The sequence below is a fragment of the Rhinatrema bivittatum genome, chromosome 3 (assembly GCF_901001135.1).
Source record: "Rhinatrema bivittatum chromosome 3, aRhiBiv1.1, whole genome shotgun sequence".
Classification (NCBI taxonomy): Eukaryota; Metazoa; Chordata; class Amphibia; order Gymnophiona; family Rhinatrematidae; genus Rhinatrema; species Rhinatrema bivittatum.
Genome location: NC_042617.1, coordinates 60081813 through 60102905, shown reverse-complemented (window position 1 = coordinate 60102905; position 21093 = coordinate 60081813). Strand labels below are relative to the sequence as shown.

At 41.0% G+C, this 21093-nt stretch overlaps 1 protein-coding gene and 1 long non-coding RNA gene across 2 annotated transcripts in view; one reads left to right on the top strand and one right to left on the bottom strand.

Annotated features, from left to right (window-relative positions):
• The window catches only part of PKDCC (protein kinase domain containing, cytoplasmic), a 128505-nt gene extending 124301 nt beyond the window's left edge, over positions 1–4204 (bottom strand). The window contains exon 1 of the mRNA XM_029593307.1: positions 3244–4204. Within this exon, the coding sequence (XP_029449167.1) occupies positions 3244–3927 (684 nt within the window). The 5' untranslated portion in view covers positions 3928–4204. The remainder of the gene's footprint in view (positions 1–3243) is intronic.
• The window catches only part of LOC115086874, a 41648-nt gene extending 23614 nt beyond the window's left edge, over positions 1–18034 (top strand). The window contains exon 3 of the long non-coding RNA XR_003855356.1: positions 17962–18034. This is a non-coding gene — a long non-coding RNA (uncharacterized LOC115086874). The remainder of the gene's footprint in view (positions 1–17961) is intronic.
• The last annotated feature ends 3059 nt before the right edge of the window (positions 18035–21093 follow it).

The following is a 21093-nucleotide window of genomic DNA, read 5'->3' as shown; positions in this document are numbered from 1 at the left end:
ATCCTAAATCTACAAATCACGGTCGCAACATGGGGTAACCCTTGCCCTGCTGGAGATGTGAATTGCAGGGGTGAGTGCTAATGACATGGTTATCCATCAAGCCCACATTATGATGCTGTTAGCAACTAATTAACAAATACAATCAGGCCAGCCAGGCCACAAAGAAATGAACATCAACAAGAGAAAGCAATAAAGCCTCAAAAGGGAATTCCACGCTAAAGTTCATCATGATGCAAAGAATAGAAAAGCATCCAATTTAAAAGGTGAACTATTCAGGTAATACACATCATATGTAATTTGCAACTGTGAGTGACTATCCCACAAAGCTGAAACAGTCAAATATTATACATTCATTGAAAATAAAACTAATACGGAATGGGTTTAAATTCACTATAATATGACTTTTATAATTTTGGATTCAGATTATAATGCAGATTGTTTTATGCATAAATCTCAGTTAAATGATTTTGCAGGCAAAGGGAGATTCAGCAGCTGGCCCGTCCAACAACCAACATAGACTTTCCAAACAAGGTTAGAGGGGCTTTCTCCCAAATATCCTCCACTGCATTTTCTACTGAAAGTGATTTAGCATTTATTCTCATCATTTCGACAGCTAAAGGTTAAAACCATGCTCACATTACATGTAATCTCCATTAGCTGTAATCTCAAGGTGGTTCCTTTTCAGCTTGGAAAGGCAAGCTCTGTGCTCTAAAGGAGTCTTCATAGCCATACAGAAGACCTCTAGCCCTCTCTCCCTCCAGAAAAGAACATATTCCAAATACAAATTCAGAGCTACTACAGAAGAACAAGTTACAGGTTAGCTGTCCTGTCGTCCTTCCAAGAACAGCAGCTAATATGTAATTCCCGCTTTTATTTTGCTATTGTATGAGGATATTTACAAATCTGTTGCCTTGAAGTGTTGTTTAAAAAAAAAATTGCCTGCTGCCATTCACTTAAATGTTTAGATTTTAATATTCAGTTGCACTTGTAGCCTGCATGTGAAACTCGTGTACACAAAAGCACATGAACCTATCACAAATGTGTTTTCTGATTTAAATAGGTTCCCACCATGTTTAATTTCAAGTAGTTGGTAAGATATGGAAGAACATGGAAAACAGTACATGTAGCAAAATGGTAACAACCATCTTTCAAAGGGAGCGCAGGGAAAGAGTGACTCGATATATTTGTTCATATGAATAGCCATAAAACTTCAACCAGAGCATGTTTAGTTAATTAAAAATAACTATCACATCTAGTACATTATTGTAGTATAAATATTTAACAGCAACACCCATCCCTCTTATACATGCCTTTCATACACTTTCCATCAATCACACCATACAAACACTAACAAGCAGCAGTTATTAAAAAGGTAATATTCTATCTGCCAAAAATTACACAATCTAAAACAAATATGGAAGTTAGTTATATATAAAATGTAATTCAGATACATATTAGCAATGATTAATAAGAATCACAGTGTGAAACCTCAAAAATGTATTCAGCTGTGACTCAGAGAGCAGATGACATACAGCCTAATCTAACAACCTGAAAGCAGGCAACTCAATACAAGTGTCTGCTTTTCATTTTAGTTATGGCTGTTTATAGTTTTGTCATTCATCAAGGAAAATATTATACTTTAAATACTATGATCATAATAATACAAATAACCAATAATACAAATAAATAAAATGTGAATTCTCACCACACCCCCTTACTAATGCCATCAATTAGCAAAATCAATGTCCATTCACAACACTGTTTTTAAGTAAACTTGAGTCAATAAACAAGTTTTAGGTGAAACTAATTTATTGGACTAATTTAATGCAACAGAGACTAGATAGCTTCATCAGGACAGGGCAACTACAATACTTTGCTTAAGCAAATTGACCTACCCTAAATAAATGACTACTTAAGGTAAGACTATTTAAGATGGGCTTTTCAGAAATTATTCATCTTTCTTAGTTAATCCACCACAATATTTATACAAGAAATACCTTAGGATACCAGAAGTTTATGTTGAAAGCAATTCATTCTGTACAGGATAAAAAGAGAATCATAGTGTTCATAATAGCTATTAAAGCAGAAATACCCAGCTGGACAAATGCTCTTCCTTAGAATGTAAAAGTTGGAATGCAGTGATGGCTTAAAAGAGCAAAAGCTTTCCTTTATCAGTTTCTTAAGCAAGAGGAAAGTATGAAAGATTTTCTATTAATTCCTTTTACATAATTATTTTCTACAGTTAGGACACCTAGTGATTCGTTTTTTTCATAAAACGATGGACTATGCTTCCCGAAATCTACAAGCCTCTAACATTAATTCTCATTTTTTCAATTTTACATCTTATCTTTTCTACCTAGACTGTTCTGCCTAACGCTTTTAAAATATCTTCTATATTCTCTCCAAGATGAGCACTTTAAAATGTTAGCCCTCTTTTATAAGGAACAAGCCACCAACTTCCCCTAAAGCAAATAAACAGCAGGACTGCTAGGCCAGCACACAGAGGTTCCCAAAGAACAGCCTGCAGCTCAGATCCCTTTGGGCTCTCTCCTTGCCTATGTTGCACTGCATTATTTCTCATGGGCCAAATATCACAAGGACATTGTCCTCTTTTCCTTTCACTGTGGCAGCTCCAGTTAAGTCTGTCAGTATTAATTACTGAGCTTCAAACAATCTGAGCAATATGTTAGATCTCTTTGTCCTGTATGTGCATGTACTGCACAAATCTGAAGGTAATTTAGCCTCACAGCCTAAGGAAGCAGGCAGTAGAGTGAAGAGGGTTTTTAGAAATGATGGTGCTTAAGTCCTAATATTAACAGAGCTTTAGAAAAATGTTAGCCAATGTCAGACTTTTCTCTATAGTTTATTACACTCTTATCAAAGTAAACAAGATTCTCATATTTAGAGAAAAAGTATCACATTGATGATTAAATTGTTTGCCAGCAACAGTGATTAAGTTACAATAATACTAATTCTGCATAGGTTCTGAATAACTTTATGGTGCTAACAATGATTTTATAAACTATTAGCATTAATAGCTGTAATAGTATTCCATTGAAAAATAAAGTATTTTTTTTAATTAATATTAATCTTGGTTTTCTGTGTTTTCTTTGTGCGTTTTGGTAAGAATACAAGCCATAAAAGTATAGTAGTAAGAGTTTAAACAGCCCGCTTAAAATCCCTTGCCCTCTAGGTTACAAATAGATAATGAATCAGAATATGGGAAGAATGGTTGCTGCTTACCTGCAAGATGTTAGGATGCTTCAGCCGTTGTAATAGTATCATCTCTTTCACAATCTTGTAGGAGGCCAATCTGTAGCAGTCGTCCAGTGTCCCAAACCGTTTCAGGCAGTTCTCAATGTCATGCCCTGCAAAGTCCACAGATTTCAGGGCTACCGACACTGTTGCATTTAAAACTAATTTATAAACAGCCTTAGTGTAGCCAGAACCCAAATAATGTACATCGCTCCCATTGCTAATGTCCTGGCAGCCTAGCAAAGGAGATCGCAAAGCTATGTCTATTCTGGCTTTCGGGTATGAAAATATCCCACTCTCCAGACCGAGGGCTTTCCCCTGCTGCGCCTCGTGCAGATGTTCAGAGGAAGCCCGCTGAGCCAGGTCCATGAGCCTCCTCTCCAGCGGTCTGACCAGCCTCCCAGCAGCTGACAATAAGGCTTGATGCTCTCGGTAGCGGATCACCTCCTCGTACCTCTCCCGAAGCTGCCGGACTAAGTCCAAGGAACTGCCAGGAAGATCCTTTTCCAAGTACAGAGAAGGGTCCATGAAAGACTGAGTGACCCCGTTTTGCTGCTGCTGCCGCCGTTGCTGGTGATGATCGAAACCAGGAATGAATAATAAATTCAGCAAAGTGCCCATGAAGAATGAGAAGCAAAAACCGGCAGCGACTGCGATTCTCCTGCGTCTCATTTCTGTGAAGTCTCCCACCAGAATCTGCAGCCTGGGAAATTTCTCCTTTCCCAAAGAAGTCTGCCGAGAATCTACTTTTTCACATTGTATTTCTCAATCTCTGCACCCATATAAGGCAGATTAGCATGACACTTGCCTCCGTGTTTATAAGCTTCCATAGTACGTTATTAGCCACTGCCAGACCTAAAACCCACCCATAAAAGCCTCCGAGCCTCTAAAGCCATGACGCAGCCTGAAGGTGCAGCCCTGCACTGGAGCCAGGGAGCCTCAGGGTAGGATGGGAAGTGTAGTCTAGCGAAAGCCTTGGTCACTGGGCAGCGGTCGGTGGACTGACTGAAATGGGACTACAGCTCCCGGAGTCAACAGCTTTAAACAAGCTTGAAGTGTGAGCGCCTAGCCTCCAGTCTCAGGCTCGTAACGGTATAGTTATTATACACTGAATGAGCTGAGAATATAAAAGCAGCTGGGATTAAAGTACAAGATTTGCATGCACTTACTGATAATGCAGTTAGTACTAAATAAAGACTTTTTTTTTTTTATTAACCTGGAGAGACGTCAGCGTTTGATACTTTCTGAAAGCATATTTTTATTTGAAAAAAAGGCATAACTAAAACCTATTATAACGAAAGAAGTAATTCAATTTTAGTATAAAGGAAGTTTATTAAAGCACTGGTTTCATAATCTACAAATAAATAAATAAATAATGAAGAATACATATATGATAAATAGGTTGAGATCCAACATGCAGCCATAAACTAGCTTCATGCTCCTTGTTGCTTATATTAGAATATTTACAAATGCACAGAATGCACATTCAATGAATTACTTTGAAATAATTGTTCTTGCAATGATTTGTACTGTTTAAGTTTTCTGTAGACTGGTGTATCCATAATAGCTTGTTCTTTGCATGGTTATTTAATTCATGCACATCAGCGAGGTGAGAATTCTGTGCTCTGAATCAATGATTAAAAATGAGACATAACCGACGGTTGCTTGTTACTTTACCCTAAATCTACAAATCACGGTCGCAACATGGCGCAACCCTTGCCCAGCTGGAGATGTGAATTGCAGGGGTGAGTGCTAATGACATAGTTATTCATCAAGCCCACATTATGATACTGTTAGCAACTAATTAACAAATACAATCAGGTCAGGGATGCCACAAAGAAATGAACAACAACAAGAGAAAGCAATAAAGCCTCAAAAGAGAATTGCCTGCAAAGGTTCATCATGATGCAATACATCCTATGGTGCTAATTTAAAAGGTGAACTATTCAGGTAATACACATCATATATAATTTGCAACTGGTAAGCCTAACTATCCCACAAAGTTGAAACAGTCAACTATTACACATTCACTGAAAATAAAACTAATATTGTTTTTAATTCACTATAATCTTAATAATGTGAAATGGGTTTAAACTCACTTTAATATTACTTTTATCATTTTAAATTCATAAGTTCAAAAGTATTTAATGCATAACGGTCTTGGTTAAAGACATACAGGGAGGGGAGGATTCAGCAGCTGGCCTGTCCATCATCATCTTTCCAAACAAGGTTAGAGGGGCTTTCTCCCAAATACCCTCGACCGCCTTTTCTACTGAAAGTGATTTAGCATTTATTCTCATCATTTCGACAGCTAAAGGTTAAAACCGTGCTCACATTACATGTAATAACTCGCCCTTAGCTGTAATCTTGAGGTGGGCTCCTTTTCAGCTTGGAAAGGCAAGCTCTGTGCTCTAAAGGAGTTTTCATATTCAAACAGACCTCTAGTCCTCTCTCCCTCCAGAAAAGAACATATTCCAAATACAAATTCAGAGCTACTGCAGAAGAACAAGCTACAGGTTAGCTGTCCTGTCATCCTTCCAGGAACAGCTGCTAATATGTATTTCCTGCTTTTATTTTGCTATTGTATGAGGATATTTATTTATTTATTTATTAATTATTTTTATTATACCGAGTTTCATGATAGGAATCACATCAACCCGGTTTACAATTAACAATGTGAGTAAAGGCAGAGAGTAACAAAGTAAAGAACATTTCCCAATACAAGAACAAATATAGTATGAAACTTAACAAATATTATAACAATATTTTGGATGTGAGAAAGTTACAAAAAACATGGAAAAATAACTTGGATATGAAAGGGGAGGAATTGTAGAACGACTATAAGCATTTTAACCAGATTTTACAAATCTGCTGCCTTGAGTTGTTTCCAACAAAAACTGTCTGCAGCCATTCGTTTAAATGTTTAGATTTTAATATTCAGCTGCACTTGTAGCCTGCATGTGAAACCTGTGTGCACAAAAGCACATGAACCTATCACAAATGTGTTTTCTGGTTTAAATTGGACCCCGCCATGCTTAATTTCAAGTAGTTGTTCAGACATGGAAGAACAAACATGAAAAACCGTGCATGTAGCAAAATGGTAACCATCTTTCAAAGGGAGTGCAGGGAAAGAGTGAAACAATATATTATCCTTATGAATAGTCATAAAACTCCAACTATAGCATGCTTAGTTGTTTAAAAATAGCTATCATATTTAGTACATTATTGTAACTTAAATATTTAACAGCAATACCCATCCCTTTTATTTATCCCTTCACACACACTCCATCAATCACCCCATTCAAACACTAGGGGGTTCACTAACAAGCAGCAGTTGTTAAAAAGGTAATTTTCTATCTGCCAAAAATTACACAATCTAAAACAAACATGGAAGTTACTTAAATATAAAATGTATTTCAAATACATTTAAGCACCAATTAATAAGAATCACATTGTGAAACCTCAAAAATGTATTCAGCTGTGACTCAGAGAGCAGATGACAAATGATTAACTAGAAAATGTACTGGATCCTATATTTTTTTTTCCAAAATAATTTTCTCACTGGCAAAAATTGGGAGAAAGTATTCTAAACATAAGCTTGATTACATTTTAGAAATAGAAAATATATGAATATTTTAATACTGCCTATCCAACAGTAACTCAAAGTGGTTCACAAAATGAAAATAAAATTACAACCACATATGTATACCACATATATATGGTTAAACATACAGTGATTTATTTATTTATTCACACACAATTTCTAGCCCACCATGTTACCAAATTTTGTTCATAGCAAATAACAGTACATAAAAACATATATTTAATTTAAACATTTTATAAGTCACAGAATCCAGTGGTCTAGGTGGTTTACAGTTCAACATACATAATGTAATATATTGTAAATAAATCATAAAAATTCCAAAAATACAAACATCAAATAAAATAACTGTTAAAATAATACTAAAAACACTTAAAAGTAATTAGGTACAATATATTCCTCCAAACTGCATGAAAAGTAAAATTTCAGTACCTTTTATCATGTAACTAAAGCAGTATATTAACAAATTTCATCAATTATACACAAAACCACTACTACGCAGAAAAGAAATATAATAAACACATTGAAAAATAGTAGGAACATAATAAGGAAAGCCTTCAATTACAATCCAGTCTATCCAAAAGTTAGTCAAATAGTATTGAACCCTAAACGTTAAACCACAATAAATTTTGTTGTCTATAGATATAGAATAAGCCTTGTAAAATATACATTTTGCACTGTCAAGGATGTAACAGTAACTAATAGCAACATGTAACAGCTGGTCACATTTATTATTTAAGAAAAATATGTAAGGATTCAATAAAGTTTTGGTCAACTTGTTAGGGTTATATTTTTAACAGTGGTTCCAAAATCTGTCCTCAGTGACCCATAATCAGTCTGGTTTGCAGATTGGCTAGGGGTACTCCAGTACACTCCTTGAGAAACACTGTACTGGAGTATTATAAAATACTGAAATCAGTCTAGTTGTGTCCTCTTCACAAATGTGAATGAGGTACTTATTACTTAACGGCTCCTTTATTTGTTACGTGTCATCCTTCAAAGGCTTGGGTGTTTTCTTTTGTGTTTAAATGCAGATGGCCTCTGTGACATTGACTCTTTAAGAGAAATGGACTCTTTTATAAATCTTCCTTTTCCCAGTGCCGGTTCTTCCATTAGGCAAATGAGGCAGTTGCCTAAGGCATCAGAATTTTGAGCTGGAGGGACAAACGTCTCCAGGTGCAGGCGAGTGGGTAGAAAAAGGGTGCTGGGCAGGTAAGAGAGGAGGGAAAGACAGAGAAAGAGAGAGCGAGAGAGAGAGAGGATTATGATCAGGTAGGGAGCAGGTCCAGATTTAGGCATAAGCAACACATAGGTAATTGCTTCTGATGCCAAATTCTTGTAGGTGCTGGAGTGTCGCTAGTACTGCCATTCCTAAATTGCATCCTGCAGCAGTGCCTTTTCTCTCTTCTTGTAGTACCTAAAAAGGATTTAAAAAAAAGCAGTACAAGCATTGCCGCAGCCCTCGGATCCTGATGGATCCTGCTGTGCCCTGCCCCTCCTCCTGCACGTTCTTCCCATTCTCATGGAACCTTACAAGGGGCGGGGCTTCGCAGGCCGTCTCAGTGTCGGGCCGATACAGTACAGTGTGCTCTGATGGAGCGCACTGTTAACCCGCCATTGGACGCGTGTTTTCGACGCGCTAGCGTTACCCCTTATTCAGTAAGGGGCCAAAAACGCGCGTCCAATCCCCCGAACCTAATAGCGCCCGCAACATGCAAATGCATGTTGATGGCCCTATCAGGTATTCCCGCGCAATTCAGAAAACAAAATGTGCAGCCAAGCCGCACATTTTGCTTTCAGAAATTAGCGCCTACCCAAAGGCTAATTTCTTCGGGCACCGGGAAAGTGCACAGAAAAGCAGTAAAAACTGCTTTTCTGTGCACCCGCCGACTTAATATCATGGCCATATTAAGTCGGAGGTCCCGAAGGGTAAAAAAAAAAAAAAAAAAAAAAAATTGAAGTCGGCCCGCGGCTGTCGGGTCGAAAACCAAACGCTCAATTTTGCCGGCGTCCGGTTTCCGAGCCCATGGCTGTCAGCGGGCTCGAGAACCGATGCCGGCAAAATTGAGCGTCGGCTGTCAAACCCACTGACAGCCGCCGCTCCGATCCAGAAGGAGGCGCTAGGGACACGCTAGTGTCCCATGCGCCTCCTTTTGCCTGTTTTTACTGCCGGGCCTCATTTAAATACAGAATCACAGGAGAGTGGCTTGTGCGTGCGCCAGGAGACTGGGCGTTCGCCCGCTGTCCTGCGGACTTTACTGTATCGGCCCGTTTGTGAGGGCTGCTGAAGGTCTCCTGCTTTTGTCATCAGCTTCAGGCATTGCAACTTGGTGAGGAGGGAGGGGAAGGGGATTTGGGCAGGTGGGATTGTCCCAACCCCCTCTCCACAGGGAGGTGGGGGGAGGATATCTCCCCTCACAGGGAGGAGGGGGAGGATAACTCCCCCCCCCCCCCCTGCCTATGGGTACCTTTTGCCTTAATTTGGCTCTGGTACAGGGTGGAGAGAGTGGATGCTGGACGCTGCAAAAAGGAGGCAAAGAGATGGGATGATGCTGAGCAGAGGAAGAGATGCTGGACAGAGGGACAGAGAGAAGGGATGCTGGATACTCTAGACGGGGTGAATGGAATAGGATGAAGGACTTGATAGAGGATGAGAGAAGTGGATTTTGAGCTAGAGTTGCTGCCAGCAGACAGATGTGTAAGGAGCAAGAGTGAAGGCTCACTTAAGGCATCTAATACTCTTGCACTGGCCCTGCCTTTACCTCTCATCAGCTGGTTGCTGCTCTGTTTCATGGGACCCATGTGAAAATTGGCTCTATGGCATGAAGCTTTACCACAGGTGAAAAAAGAATCACTTTAGTGCATCATTTTGGCAAATCCTGTTGTCCCAGTATGTAAACATAAGCAGGCCCATACAGTACAGTGCGCTCCAACACGCACTGTTAGCCGGCATTTGGACGCTCGTTTTGGACGCGCTAGCTTTACCCCTTATTCAGTAAGGAGTAATAGCGCGTCCAAAACGCACGTCCAAACCCCTGAACCTAATAGTGCCCGCAACATGCAAATGCATGTTGAATGCCCTATTAGGTATTCCCGCACGATTCAGAAAGCAAAATGTGCAGCCAAGCTGCACATTTTGCTTTCAGAAATTACCGCCTACCCAAAGATAGGCGCTAATTTCTCCGGGTACCGGGAAGTGCACCGAAAAGCAGTAAAAACTGCTTTTCTGTGCACCCTCCGACTTAATATAATGGCGATATTAAGTCGGAAATCCCGAAAGTTTAAAAAAGTAAAAAATAAAAATTTAAAATGGGCCCGCTGCTGTTGGGTCAAAAACCGGACGCTCAATTTTGCCGGCGTCCGGTTTCCGAGCCCGTGGCTGTCAGCGGGCTCGAGAGCCGACGCCGGCAAAATTGAGCATCGGCTGTCAAACCCGCTGACAGCCGCCGCTTCTGTCAAAAAAGATGTGCTAGGGACGTGCTAGTGTCCCTAGCGCCCCTTTTTACCGCCGGGCCTAATTTAAATAAATTAAGATACTGTATTGCGCGCACAGGAGAGTGGCCTGTGCGCGCTCCCGCGTTTTTACTGTATCGGCCCGAAAAGCAGAAAGCTGCAGTTGCTTCTGCATCATGGCAGCCATGTTTGTGGGTGGGGCTACAATATATATTGTTGCATGTGATTAGCACATACATTAAGAATGCTTCTGGTGTAATAACATCATAGATGTTACATATCCGATGGCCTTCTTAATTTGTTTCAGAACATATATAATTTAGTAATTTGAAAGCTTTAAATGACCACAATTTAGCCTGTTAGTGTTTACGTTTCAAAACTAGGGCAATTTGAGAGAACTTGTCAAGCCCTTTTGAATGATATATCATTTGCTCATTTGTTTTAAAAGAACATATCAGGTTTTCCAATATGTTTGAGCTCCACTGACTTTAATCTGAATTTTAAAATGACAAGGACTGCCTGTATACAATTTAAATTGTCTTCAGAAAATTGTATCATACCTTCCTGAGCTGGAGAGTGTACCATTTTACCTTTTATGATGTTTGAACAAATTATCTTATTTGCCAGACTTCCATTATTTAACTTTATTTGTTAAAAAATGTAGAATTCTGAACTTTGCTTTTCACTAATCAAATAATTAGTTCTTATGAGCAGAAATTAAAAGAGCAAATTGGATGAGGTTTTTCAACGTTTATTTATTTATTTATTTATTTATTTATTTATTTGAGTTAAATTGACTGCACACTGACAGCAAGGGCAGTCTGAACGAGGAAGAGTTCAAAGGTGGAGTTAGGAAGCAAGGGAGCTGCTGCAGTCTGTCACCAGTATGGATTAGAGTTATGCTTTCTGTATGAAAGCTTATGAGAGTTTTGGAATCAGTTGAGCTAATTGAGATTATTAGGGATGTGAATCGTTTTTCAACGATTAAAATTATCGTCCGATAATGTTTATATCGTCTTAAATCGTTATAGAACACGATACAATAGAAATTCTAACGATTTATCGTTAAAAATCGTTAAATCGTGTTAGTGCGCACTAACTCGAGATAGTGCGCACTAACTCCCCGTTAGTGCACACTAACTCGATTTAGTGCGCACTAACTGAAAATGATACAAATAAACACTTTCCAGGTCACTGAAGGTCAGTTAGGAATGAATATGTGTTCCTATTGGCTGGCTGCCCTCTTATCTATTGATATTACCAAGGTTACCACTGAGGTGATGGTTGGGGGGATGGGAAATGGAACTGGAAACTAACGAACACCAACAGAAAATGAAACAAAGTGTTCACACTTCCCAGGTCAGTAAAGGTCACTTAGGAATGAATATGTATGTATGTATTCCTATTGGCTGGCTGTGCTCTTATCTATTGATGTTACCAATATGGTTGGGGGGATGTGAAATGGAAATAGTTGGAAGCTTGACAAAAAAAGTAATGTAATGATCAGCACTCACGTGACTAGAACTTGTTTGTTTATTATTTTTGTTAGCAGGCACCTGAAATGCTAGTGCATGTTGAATTTGCCAATCACTGTGCATTTTAGAAAGGTGGTCCTGGCTGGAACTGTACACAGTTCAAATATATGTAATTGATTGTTGGTAAGTGTATTTTTTAAGTAGCCACACTGGCACCAGTATGTTTACTTTTCCTCCTACTTAACTCACTAGCTCAGCTTTGTAAGAAGGGCTTCTCTGCTTGTGTGTTGTTTTTGTTTGGTGTGAGGAGAGCAGAAACATCAGATCTTTATTCAATCTACTACAGTCATCTCTTACAGTGCCCTATCCCTATTAATACCAGGAGTGTTGTGATCTTCCTGCACACAGTGCCCTAACCCTGATACCAGTCTGAGACAGCTCCCTCCCTGCATTACTAGTGAGAGGCTGGCTTCACAGACAGGGGGGAGCTGCCTGACCCTCACTCCTGACTTCCCCCATGTCCCAGCTAGTGAATGGTGTGTGGGTGAGGGGGGGGGGGGAGGATGGTGAAGTCTGAGACAGCTCCCTCCCTGCATTACTAGTGAGAGGCTGGCTTGACAGACAGGGGGGAGCTGCCTGTCCCTCACTCCTGACTTCCCCCATGTCCCAGCTAGTGAATGGTGTGTGGGTGGGGGGGGGGGGGGAGGATGGTGAAGTCTGAGACAGCTCCCTCCCTGCATTACTAGTGAGAGGCTGGCTTCGCAGACAGGGGGGAGCTGCCTGACCCTCACTCCTGACTTCCCCCATGTCCCAGCTAGTGAATGGTGTGTGGGTGAGGGGGGGGGGGGGGGAGGATGGTGAAGTCTGAGACAGATCCCTCCCTGCATTACTAGTGAGAGGCTGGCTTCACAGACAGGGGGGAGCTGCCTGACCCTCACTCCTGACTTCCCCCATGTCCCAGCTAGTGAATGGTGTGTGGGTGAGGGGGGGGGGGGGGGAGGATGGTGAAGTCTGAGACAGCTCCCTCCCTGCATTACTAGTGAGAGGCTGGCTTCACAGACAGGGGGGAGCTGCCTGACCCTCACTCCTGACTTCCCCCATGTCCCAGCTAGTGAATGGTGTGTGGGTGAGGGGGGGGGGGAGGATGGTGAAGTCTGAGACAGCTCCCTCCCTGCATTACTAGTGAGAGGCTGGCTTCACAGACAGGGGGGAGCTGCCTGACCCTCACTCCTGACTTCCCCCATGTCCCAGCTAGTGAATGGTGTGTGGGTGAGGGGGGGGGGGGGAGGATGGTGAAGTCTGAGACAGCTCCCTCCCTGCATTACTAGTGAGAGGCTGGCTTCGCAGACAGGGGGGAGCTGCCTGACCCTCACTCCTGACTTCCCCCATGTCCCAGCTAGTGAATGGTGTGTGGGTGAGGGGGGGGGGGGGGGAGGATGGTGAAGTCTGAGACAGCTCCCTCCCTGCATTACTAGTGAGAGGCTGGCTTCACAGACAGGGGGGAGCTGCCTGACCCTCACTCCTGACTTCCCCCATGTCCCAGCTAGTGAATGGTGTGTGGGTGAGGGGGGGGGAGGATGGTGAAGTCTGAGACAGCTCCCTCCCTGCATTACTAGTGAGAGGCTGGCTTCACAGACAGGGGGGAGCTGCCTGTCCCTCACTCCTGACTTCCCCCATGTCCCAGCTAGTGAATGGTGTGTGGGTGAGGGGGGGGGTGGATGGTGAAGTCTGAGACAGCTCCCTCCCTGCATTACTAGTGAGAGGCTGGCTTCACAGACAGGGGGGAGCTGCCTGACCCTCACTCCTGACTTCCCCCATGTCCCAGCTAGTGAATGGTGTGTGGGTAAGGGGGGGGGGGGGAGGATGGTGAAGTCTGAGCCAGCTCCCTCCCTGCATTACTAGTGAGAGGCTGGCTTCACAGACAGGGGGGAGCTGCCTGACCCTCACTCCTCCGGGGTATTGTGATCTTCCTGCACACAGTGCCCTATCCCTGATACCAGGGGTGTTGTGATCTTCCTGCATGCAGTGCCCTATCCCTATTAATACCAGGAGTGTTGTGATCTTCCTGCATGCAGTGCCCTATCCCTATTAATACCAGGAGTGTTGTGATCTTCCTGCATGCAGTGCCCTATCCCTGATATCGGGATGTGTGCAAGAAGATCACAACACCCCCGGTATCAGGAATAGGGCACTGTGTGCAGGAAGATCACAACACCCCCAGTATCAGGAATAGGGCACTGTGTGCAGGAAGATCACAACACTCCTGGTATTAATAGGGATAGGGCACTGTGTGCAGGAAGATCACAATACCCCTGGTATCAGGGTTAGGGCACAAGTTCTAGTCACATTGACTGATCACATTACTTGTTTTGTCAAGCTACCAACTGTTTCCATTTCCCATCCCCCATATACTGTCAGTAGGAAACTTGGTAACATGAATAAATAAGAGGGCAGCCAATAGGAATACATATTCATTCCTAAACTGACCTTAACTGACCTGAAAAGTGTCAAATTGTATCATTTTCAGTTAGTGCGCACTAACTCCCAGTTAGTGCACACTAACTCCCGTTAGTGCGCACTAACTCGAGTTAGTGCGCACTAATCGGCAAAAACGATTTTTAACGATTTTTTAACTAAAAAATCGTGCCTAAGACGATTTTCTTGCCCTGCCACACGATTTCTATCGTTAAGACGATATGGAAAACGATTCACATCCCTAGAGATTATAGATATTTACTGGATTTATTAATATGAATTATCTTTATAGTTTTAAGTTAATTAAATTTAATTGGTAGAATAGTTTTAAAAGAAAATAGTCTTTTGCTATAACTGTACAGCAATTCTTATAGAATAATTGTCAGTCAAGTTATTAATTAAAAGTTAACCGCACACAGCAAGTGGATAAGTGCAGAAGACAGTTTAGGTATTAATGGGTCTTGATAAGTTTTGTTGTTTTGCTAAAGTCAAACTGTATATGATTCTAGTATAGCAACAAGGTAATTACAAAAAGTACAGTTATAGTAACAGCAGCTATCTGAAGTGTCATATCGTATTGAATTTCCTTGTGGGCCAGATGATAAGGTCAAGAGATCCCATCAAATGCTGGCCCATGGGACCATTCCTTGCAATTTCCTTTCTATAAACCAAGAGCAAAACAGATCCATTGGTTGAAAGCATTGGTGTGTTATTCTGATCAGATTAGTAGTTTTTTTTATATGTACATTATAAAAGATAATTTTTAAGAAATGTTTAATATTTTTACAATCTCTAATTCATTTTAAAGACTGTTTTCATTTATTCCAAAGCACACATAAACATATGATATTTTAAATAGTAAATTTTAATCATTTATTGCACATTTAAGGCATTTGTCCCATTCTGTATTTATGGGAACATAGATTTTGCGACAGGCCCCAAATCATTTTAAGTAGCACTTTTATAATATTACTAATTATATTTATTCATTTATTAATACATTTATTTATGCACATATTTATAAAATACCTTTACTGTTCTAACATGTGTATATGCAAATTATTTGGTTCCAAGCAAACATAGGCCTGGGTTTATCAAAATGCACTAAATATCGCATGCGATAGGAAAAGGGGTGTGTTTTATGATAAAAGGTAGTTTATTGCAAAGTACACTATCTTAGCACATAATGCCCTCATACTAGGTAGGTATTTATACCTCTATATGAGGTCCACCTACTCACTCGAGGTGAGGTTTAGGTATTAGTGTAGGGGTTAAGGGCCACTTTGACATTCAAAGTGAGACGTACGAACAGAACAGTGCTCTCTTGTGAAGATTTGAAGACCTTCGGAGTGAGGAAACTCATCCAAAGATGAGATTTGTGCAGTGTTCTCTCAACCTAGCTTAATGTTACCCAGGTAAAGAGTCCATCAAACTAGGTTCAGAGAACAATGCACAAATCTCATCTTAACGCATGCAAAAACTCCATATAGCACTTTGATAAATGACCCCCATAATTTGTTCTAAAGGGGTTTGTTATACAATAATTAACTAACAACTGTTTCAAAATGAGTCTGTGCTCCCTTTTTGTTTGTTATTTTTATTGTTATGTAGCAGAGGAAAATTATATCAGTACAAAAGACACAGAGGCTCATTTAAAACTCATTTGTACTGACACTAAAGCCGTAACGGTGGCACCAGAACTAAACTTGAATTTGCAAGTCAACACCAATGCAATTAATGCTTAAATAAGGCTTTACTTAGAGCAGGTAGCAAAGAGTGACCAAAATACGTGCCTTATGGGCGTTCCTTGAGGTTTTATTTCATTTGGCCAGGCAGCTTCCCCTGCTCCTTTGGTCTTCCAGTTCAATCAGACAGGGGCTCTGTTGGGTTACGGAGCCACGAACCCTCTTAGCAACATGAAGCATATTTTCAAAAAAATTGAACTGGCTAATTTTGGTAGTTAAGAAAAATCAATATGCCACTGCAACAGCGATAATTGATATAATGCAAAAAATCAAGAGCGTTGGCTCAATCGCTGGAATGTTGAAACTTTTCTGATTGTTTTTAATAAGGTTTGTTGTAGAATAATTTATAAAAAAAATTTTTTGGTTGAGTTTTTTGAATAAATTCTTTGTGACACCTACTCTACGTGGATATTATTTAAATGTTGCTTTTTGGTTTAAGTATGATAAATTTATAAATATGAATATGAATATAAATATAAAGGAATTGGAGGGAAGTTTCATATAAATCCGGAGACGGAGCCAGAGCAACACCGTCCAGAGCCAAGACAGTTAGAGCATTTTCTAATGGAGTTTATCCAGATTCCGTAAAAGTTGGTTGCATTACAACGTTTCACGCCCCTGAAGAAAGACAATCAGTCTGAAACACGGATCGGCTGTGTCGGGACCATCGTTCAAATCTGGACAATATAACCAACTGACATCTTAAAGGGAAGTCTGAATTTTACTCTTTCAAAGCTTATAATCCATTTATATAGACAACAGAATTCTTGGCATTAAATACCGTTTAGGTATATAAAATAATTTACCGGGTGCTCACTACACGGAAGAGGTTGACAGAGGTGAAGGAATCTCTAGTAAAAAATGTTTTAAAAAATTCACACAGGAGGCGGGGGATCGTTAATGATTATAATACCACACACTCGTGGTGCGGAGACACCTACGAATTTATATGAAACTTCCCTCCAATTCCTTTATATTTATATTCATATTCATATTTATAAATTTATCATACTTAAACCAAAAAGCAACATTTAAATAATATCCACGTAGAGTAGGTGTCACAAAGAATTTATTCAAAAAACTCAACCAAAAAATTTTTTTTATAAATTATTCTACAACAAACCTTATTAAAAACAATCAGAAAAGTTTCAACATTCCAGCGATTGAGCCAACGCTCTTGATTTGTTGCATAATTTTGGTAGTTAGCCAGTTACATTTTATTGGCTGTACATTTCCCCTCGCTAACCAGCTAAATGTGTACACCGTATTGTGCAAGGTGAACAAATTTAGCCGCGTAAAAAAGGAGTGGGGTCAGAGAGGTTCTGGAGTGGGTTTTACATTTAGCTGGTTGGTACATGTTTTCAACTTTAACTGGCTACATTTAGCTGTGCAACTCTGATTGCACAAACAGCAGGCCTAGACAAATTTGTTTGGCTAGACTGAGGAGAATTTTCAGCTGCAAACCTAGCCAATTTTCAAAAATCCACTGCACGGGTAAAATTAACCAGGCATCGTGTCTCATCTGTTCAGCAGGATTTTGAAAACTGCCTTAATAATAGGAGTGGGCATGGAACCCCCCCCCCCCCCTCTTTTCATATCACTATGTCATTTTATTTCGTATATACTGTATATTTCTATAATTTTGTTTATATTTGTGTATAGTTTTGTTTTGTTTAAGCACGTGCCATGTTTTCACCAATGTGCATAATTTACTATTTATTTATTTATAAAACTTATATTCTGCAATCTCTCAGCCCAGCTCTCTAATGCGGATCACATGAGAACACATTCAGAACAGGATATAAAACTTAACATAACAGCATTAAATACAAAACTAAAAAATTCTCTGTAGTGCACTTCTATAAGATCACAAAAGAGATAGTAGCATCAATTAAACCTGAAAAGCTTCTTGAAACAGTAGAGCTTTAAGACTATAAAAATACTTTTTATTTTTCAGATGACTTGGCAGGCTTTTCCAGGTGCTGGATAATGGACAGGTCTTCACAGTGGGAACAATTAACAAGCCCTGGTCCAATGAAGGTAATCACCTTCTAGGCTTATAAGGAATTAATAGTTCCCCCTAGATATTTAGGACCTCCATTTGGATAGACTTTAAATACCATCATAAGGCATTTAAACTTTATGTTAATACTATGAAGTGTTAAATAAATAAATAAAATGTTTAAGTTTTTAATATCTACAGCTGAATTCATTTTTAATCTTTAAAATGCTGGAAGCGCTATTCTATGCTTTTAGTATTTTTTTTTTTTAATAATTGTTTTTATTCTATTCTAACAGCTAATGTGTTTTTTACTTTTACTTCTTTTAATCATTTTAGCTGTTTAATTCTTTTATGATTGATTGTATTATCTTACTTTTTTATATTTATTGAAATGTTAACCGCTGTGAAGGCTATGCTGAGACAATGGTATATAAATGATAATAAACCTTAAACCTTTTTTGTAAAAAAGGTAGCCAATGAAGGCTCACCAAAATGGGTGTAATGTAGGCTTGCAAAAGGACATTCCCCAACTAGCCGTAGTTCTAGATAATTTGTAATACATACAGTGTTTTCAAAGGCAGATCATTATACAATATGCTAAAATAATCAAGCATTGAGAATATCAAAATCTGGACTACTGCCCTGAAACTATTTTTGTCCAAGACATAACACAATCTTCATAGAACTCTTAGTTTAAAATAAGCTGATTTCAACACATTTTTTACCTGTGGTATAAAGGAGAGCTCCTTGTCCAACACACTTAAAAAAATGTGTCGAAATCAGCGTACTTTAAGCTATTAGTGAACACTAAACACTTTTAGTACACCCTTAAACACTAGTCCATGCCAAAATGACTTCACGATATGAAACAAAATTTTGTTAGCGTAACCCTTAATGGGGGTATTTCAAGTCCCAAAGGCACAAAATCTTATTTATACCTTCTGGGGCTGCTCCTGCTAACCATTTACTCCTACACTGACTCTTAATCCCTGGAGGGGACTCTTTTTATGGTGAGAAAATCTCGCTTATGGCCCAGACAATGAAAAGAGGTCACCGGTGTGTGTGCTGTACTTTAAGTGCTTTTCATGGGGTGAGAGGCTGAAAGAACTCAGACAGGACCAGGTCTGGGTGTTAAAATAAAGTTTACTGGTTAATAAAATTAAATAAAGTCCATTTGTCCAAAATGACGAGTGTACATCTGACTGTAGTTACAGGGATTGTTCTGTGTAGGTAGGTGTCCTTATTACCGACCTCTGGGTAGAGCCCATGGTGATGTTAAATGTGCATAACTCTCCCAGCGGCCTTCTCATGGGATCCTAGTGAGAGGGCTCCCTTTTAACTGGAAAAATCCTCCCTTTAGAGATCTTCTCTCCCGTGGACCCCCAGCCTGTCCTGATTCCTTGGGGGGAAATCTGGATGGGATCTTCTTCTCGGGTACTTTCTTCCTTTGGTTATGCTGTTACATTATTCCTCAGCTGTTACTGCACGTGATTTCTCTGGTGGAAAAATCCTGGGGGACCAGGCTGTTAATCCTGCACTGGAATCCCAGTGGGGAAGGAGGTTCCAAAAACCTCCCCACTACTCTGTAGTTCCAAAAGATACTTTAAGTCTCAATCTGGATATCTTCTCTGCCCTTGCTGTTCCTCACAGCAGGATCCATCACTGGTGCTTGCCTACCTAGGGAGTAGAGTAAGCTCACAGGTAATCTCTGAAGAGAGCCCTTTGCCCCAAAGGGGTATCAGGCTTAAAAGTCTGTCTCACCGTAAATGATAAGAAGGACCCTCAGGCAGGGAGTGCACAGTGAGGCCTCTCTTCCAAAAGAGTGTGGAAAAAGTACGTATTTACTCTGCAGCTGCTCTCTCTAACCGAGCCCCCCTGAGTGATAAAATGGCCGGGCTAAATAGCACCGAGTCACCCAATCAGAACTTCCAGGTGGGAGGGACTGAAGGGTATGGATGGCTCCTATCCAGGGCCGGTGCAAGGATATTGGGCGCCCTAGGCGACCCTTCTGCTGCCCCCCCCCTCCCCGGTCATGCCCCCTCCCCAGATCGCGCCCCCCCCTACCTGTTTCGGCGCCAACTGTGTGCTTCTGAGAAGCACAGTCTCTATTTCTCTTTGCCGCGAGCGGGATAGGCCCCGCTTGCGGCACCACGTGGCTGCTCTTCAGCGCCCCATATGACTCGGCGCCCTAGGCGACCGCCGAAGTTCGCCTAATGGTCGCGCCGGCCCTGCTCCTATCTAAATGTGTTCTAAGTGCAAGGTTAGTGGCATCTAGGGGCCAGACCAGGTAGGGGGGTGCCAAATTAGGGGTTTTTTTCTTGTGTCATTTTGGATATAAAACAATATAACTAATATTGTTGATGTTTTCTAAAAATGGCAGCACATGCCTACCCTATAGTAACATATTAAATGCTGGCCCATCCAATCTGCCCAGTAATTCCTGTCCACCAGGGCTTAATCTGGAGACAAAAAGGAAGTGGAACTATGGAAAAAGGTGAGATGGGCGGGGCCGGGGGCCAGGTGTGACCTGTGCAAAGGTGCAGGACCAGCGCTGGCTGAGAGTTTTCTCTCTCTCTCTCTCTCTCTCACGCACGCACATACTGTATACCCAAACCATATGCTTCACACTCTTAGCGTGCTCTGTGAGCACTGGTAAGGGAAGGACAGTTGGGAGCTGGGGGATGCAGGATCACTGCGGTATGGAAAAGAAGGCAGATAAAGAGAATGGGGCTCTTTCTCTCTAACCCCCTCCTTCTCTCTCTCTGCCCTAGTGATTCTGATCTTCCAGCCCCAGCCCTCCCCCCCCCCCCCCAATAAATTCCCCAGTGGTTCCTGCGGTCCTAAATCCCCCGTCCCTGGTGATCCTCAAGCCCTTCATTTCCCTGAATAATCACCCTTTCCAGCAACTCTCCTCCTCTCCCTCCTCAGCCAGTAACGTACAGCCAGAATCAGCGGGGCTCACCTCTGACTGCTGTCCTCGGTTTCCTTGGATGGGGGGGGACGGGACCGCTCTTCGCCTCCTTGGGAGTGGAAGGAAGGGAACAACGACGCCACACGCTCTCCTCATTCACTCTCTCTTCTTTTTTT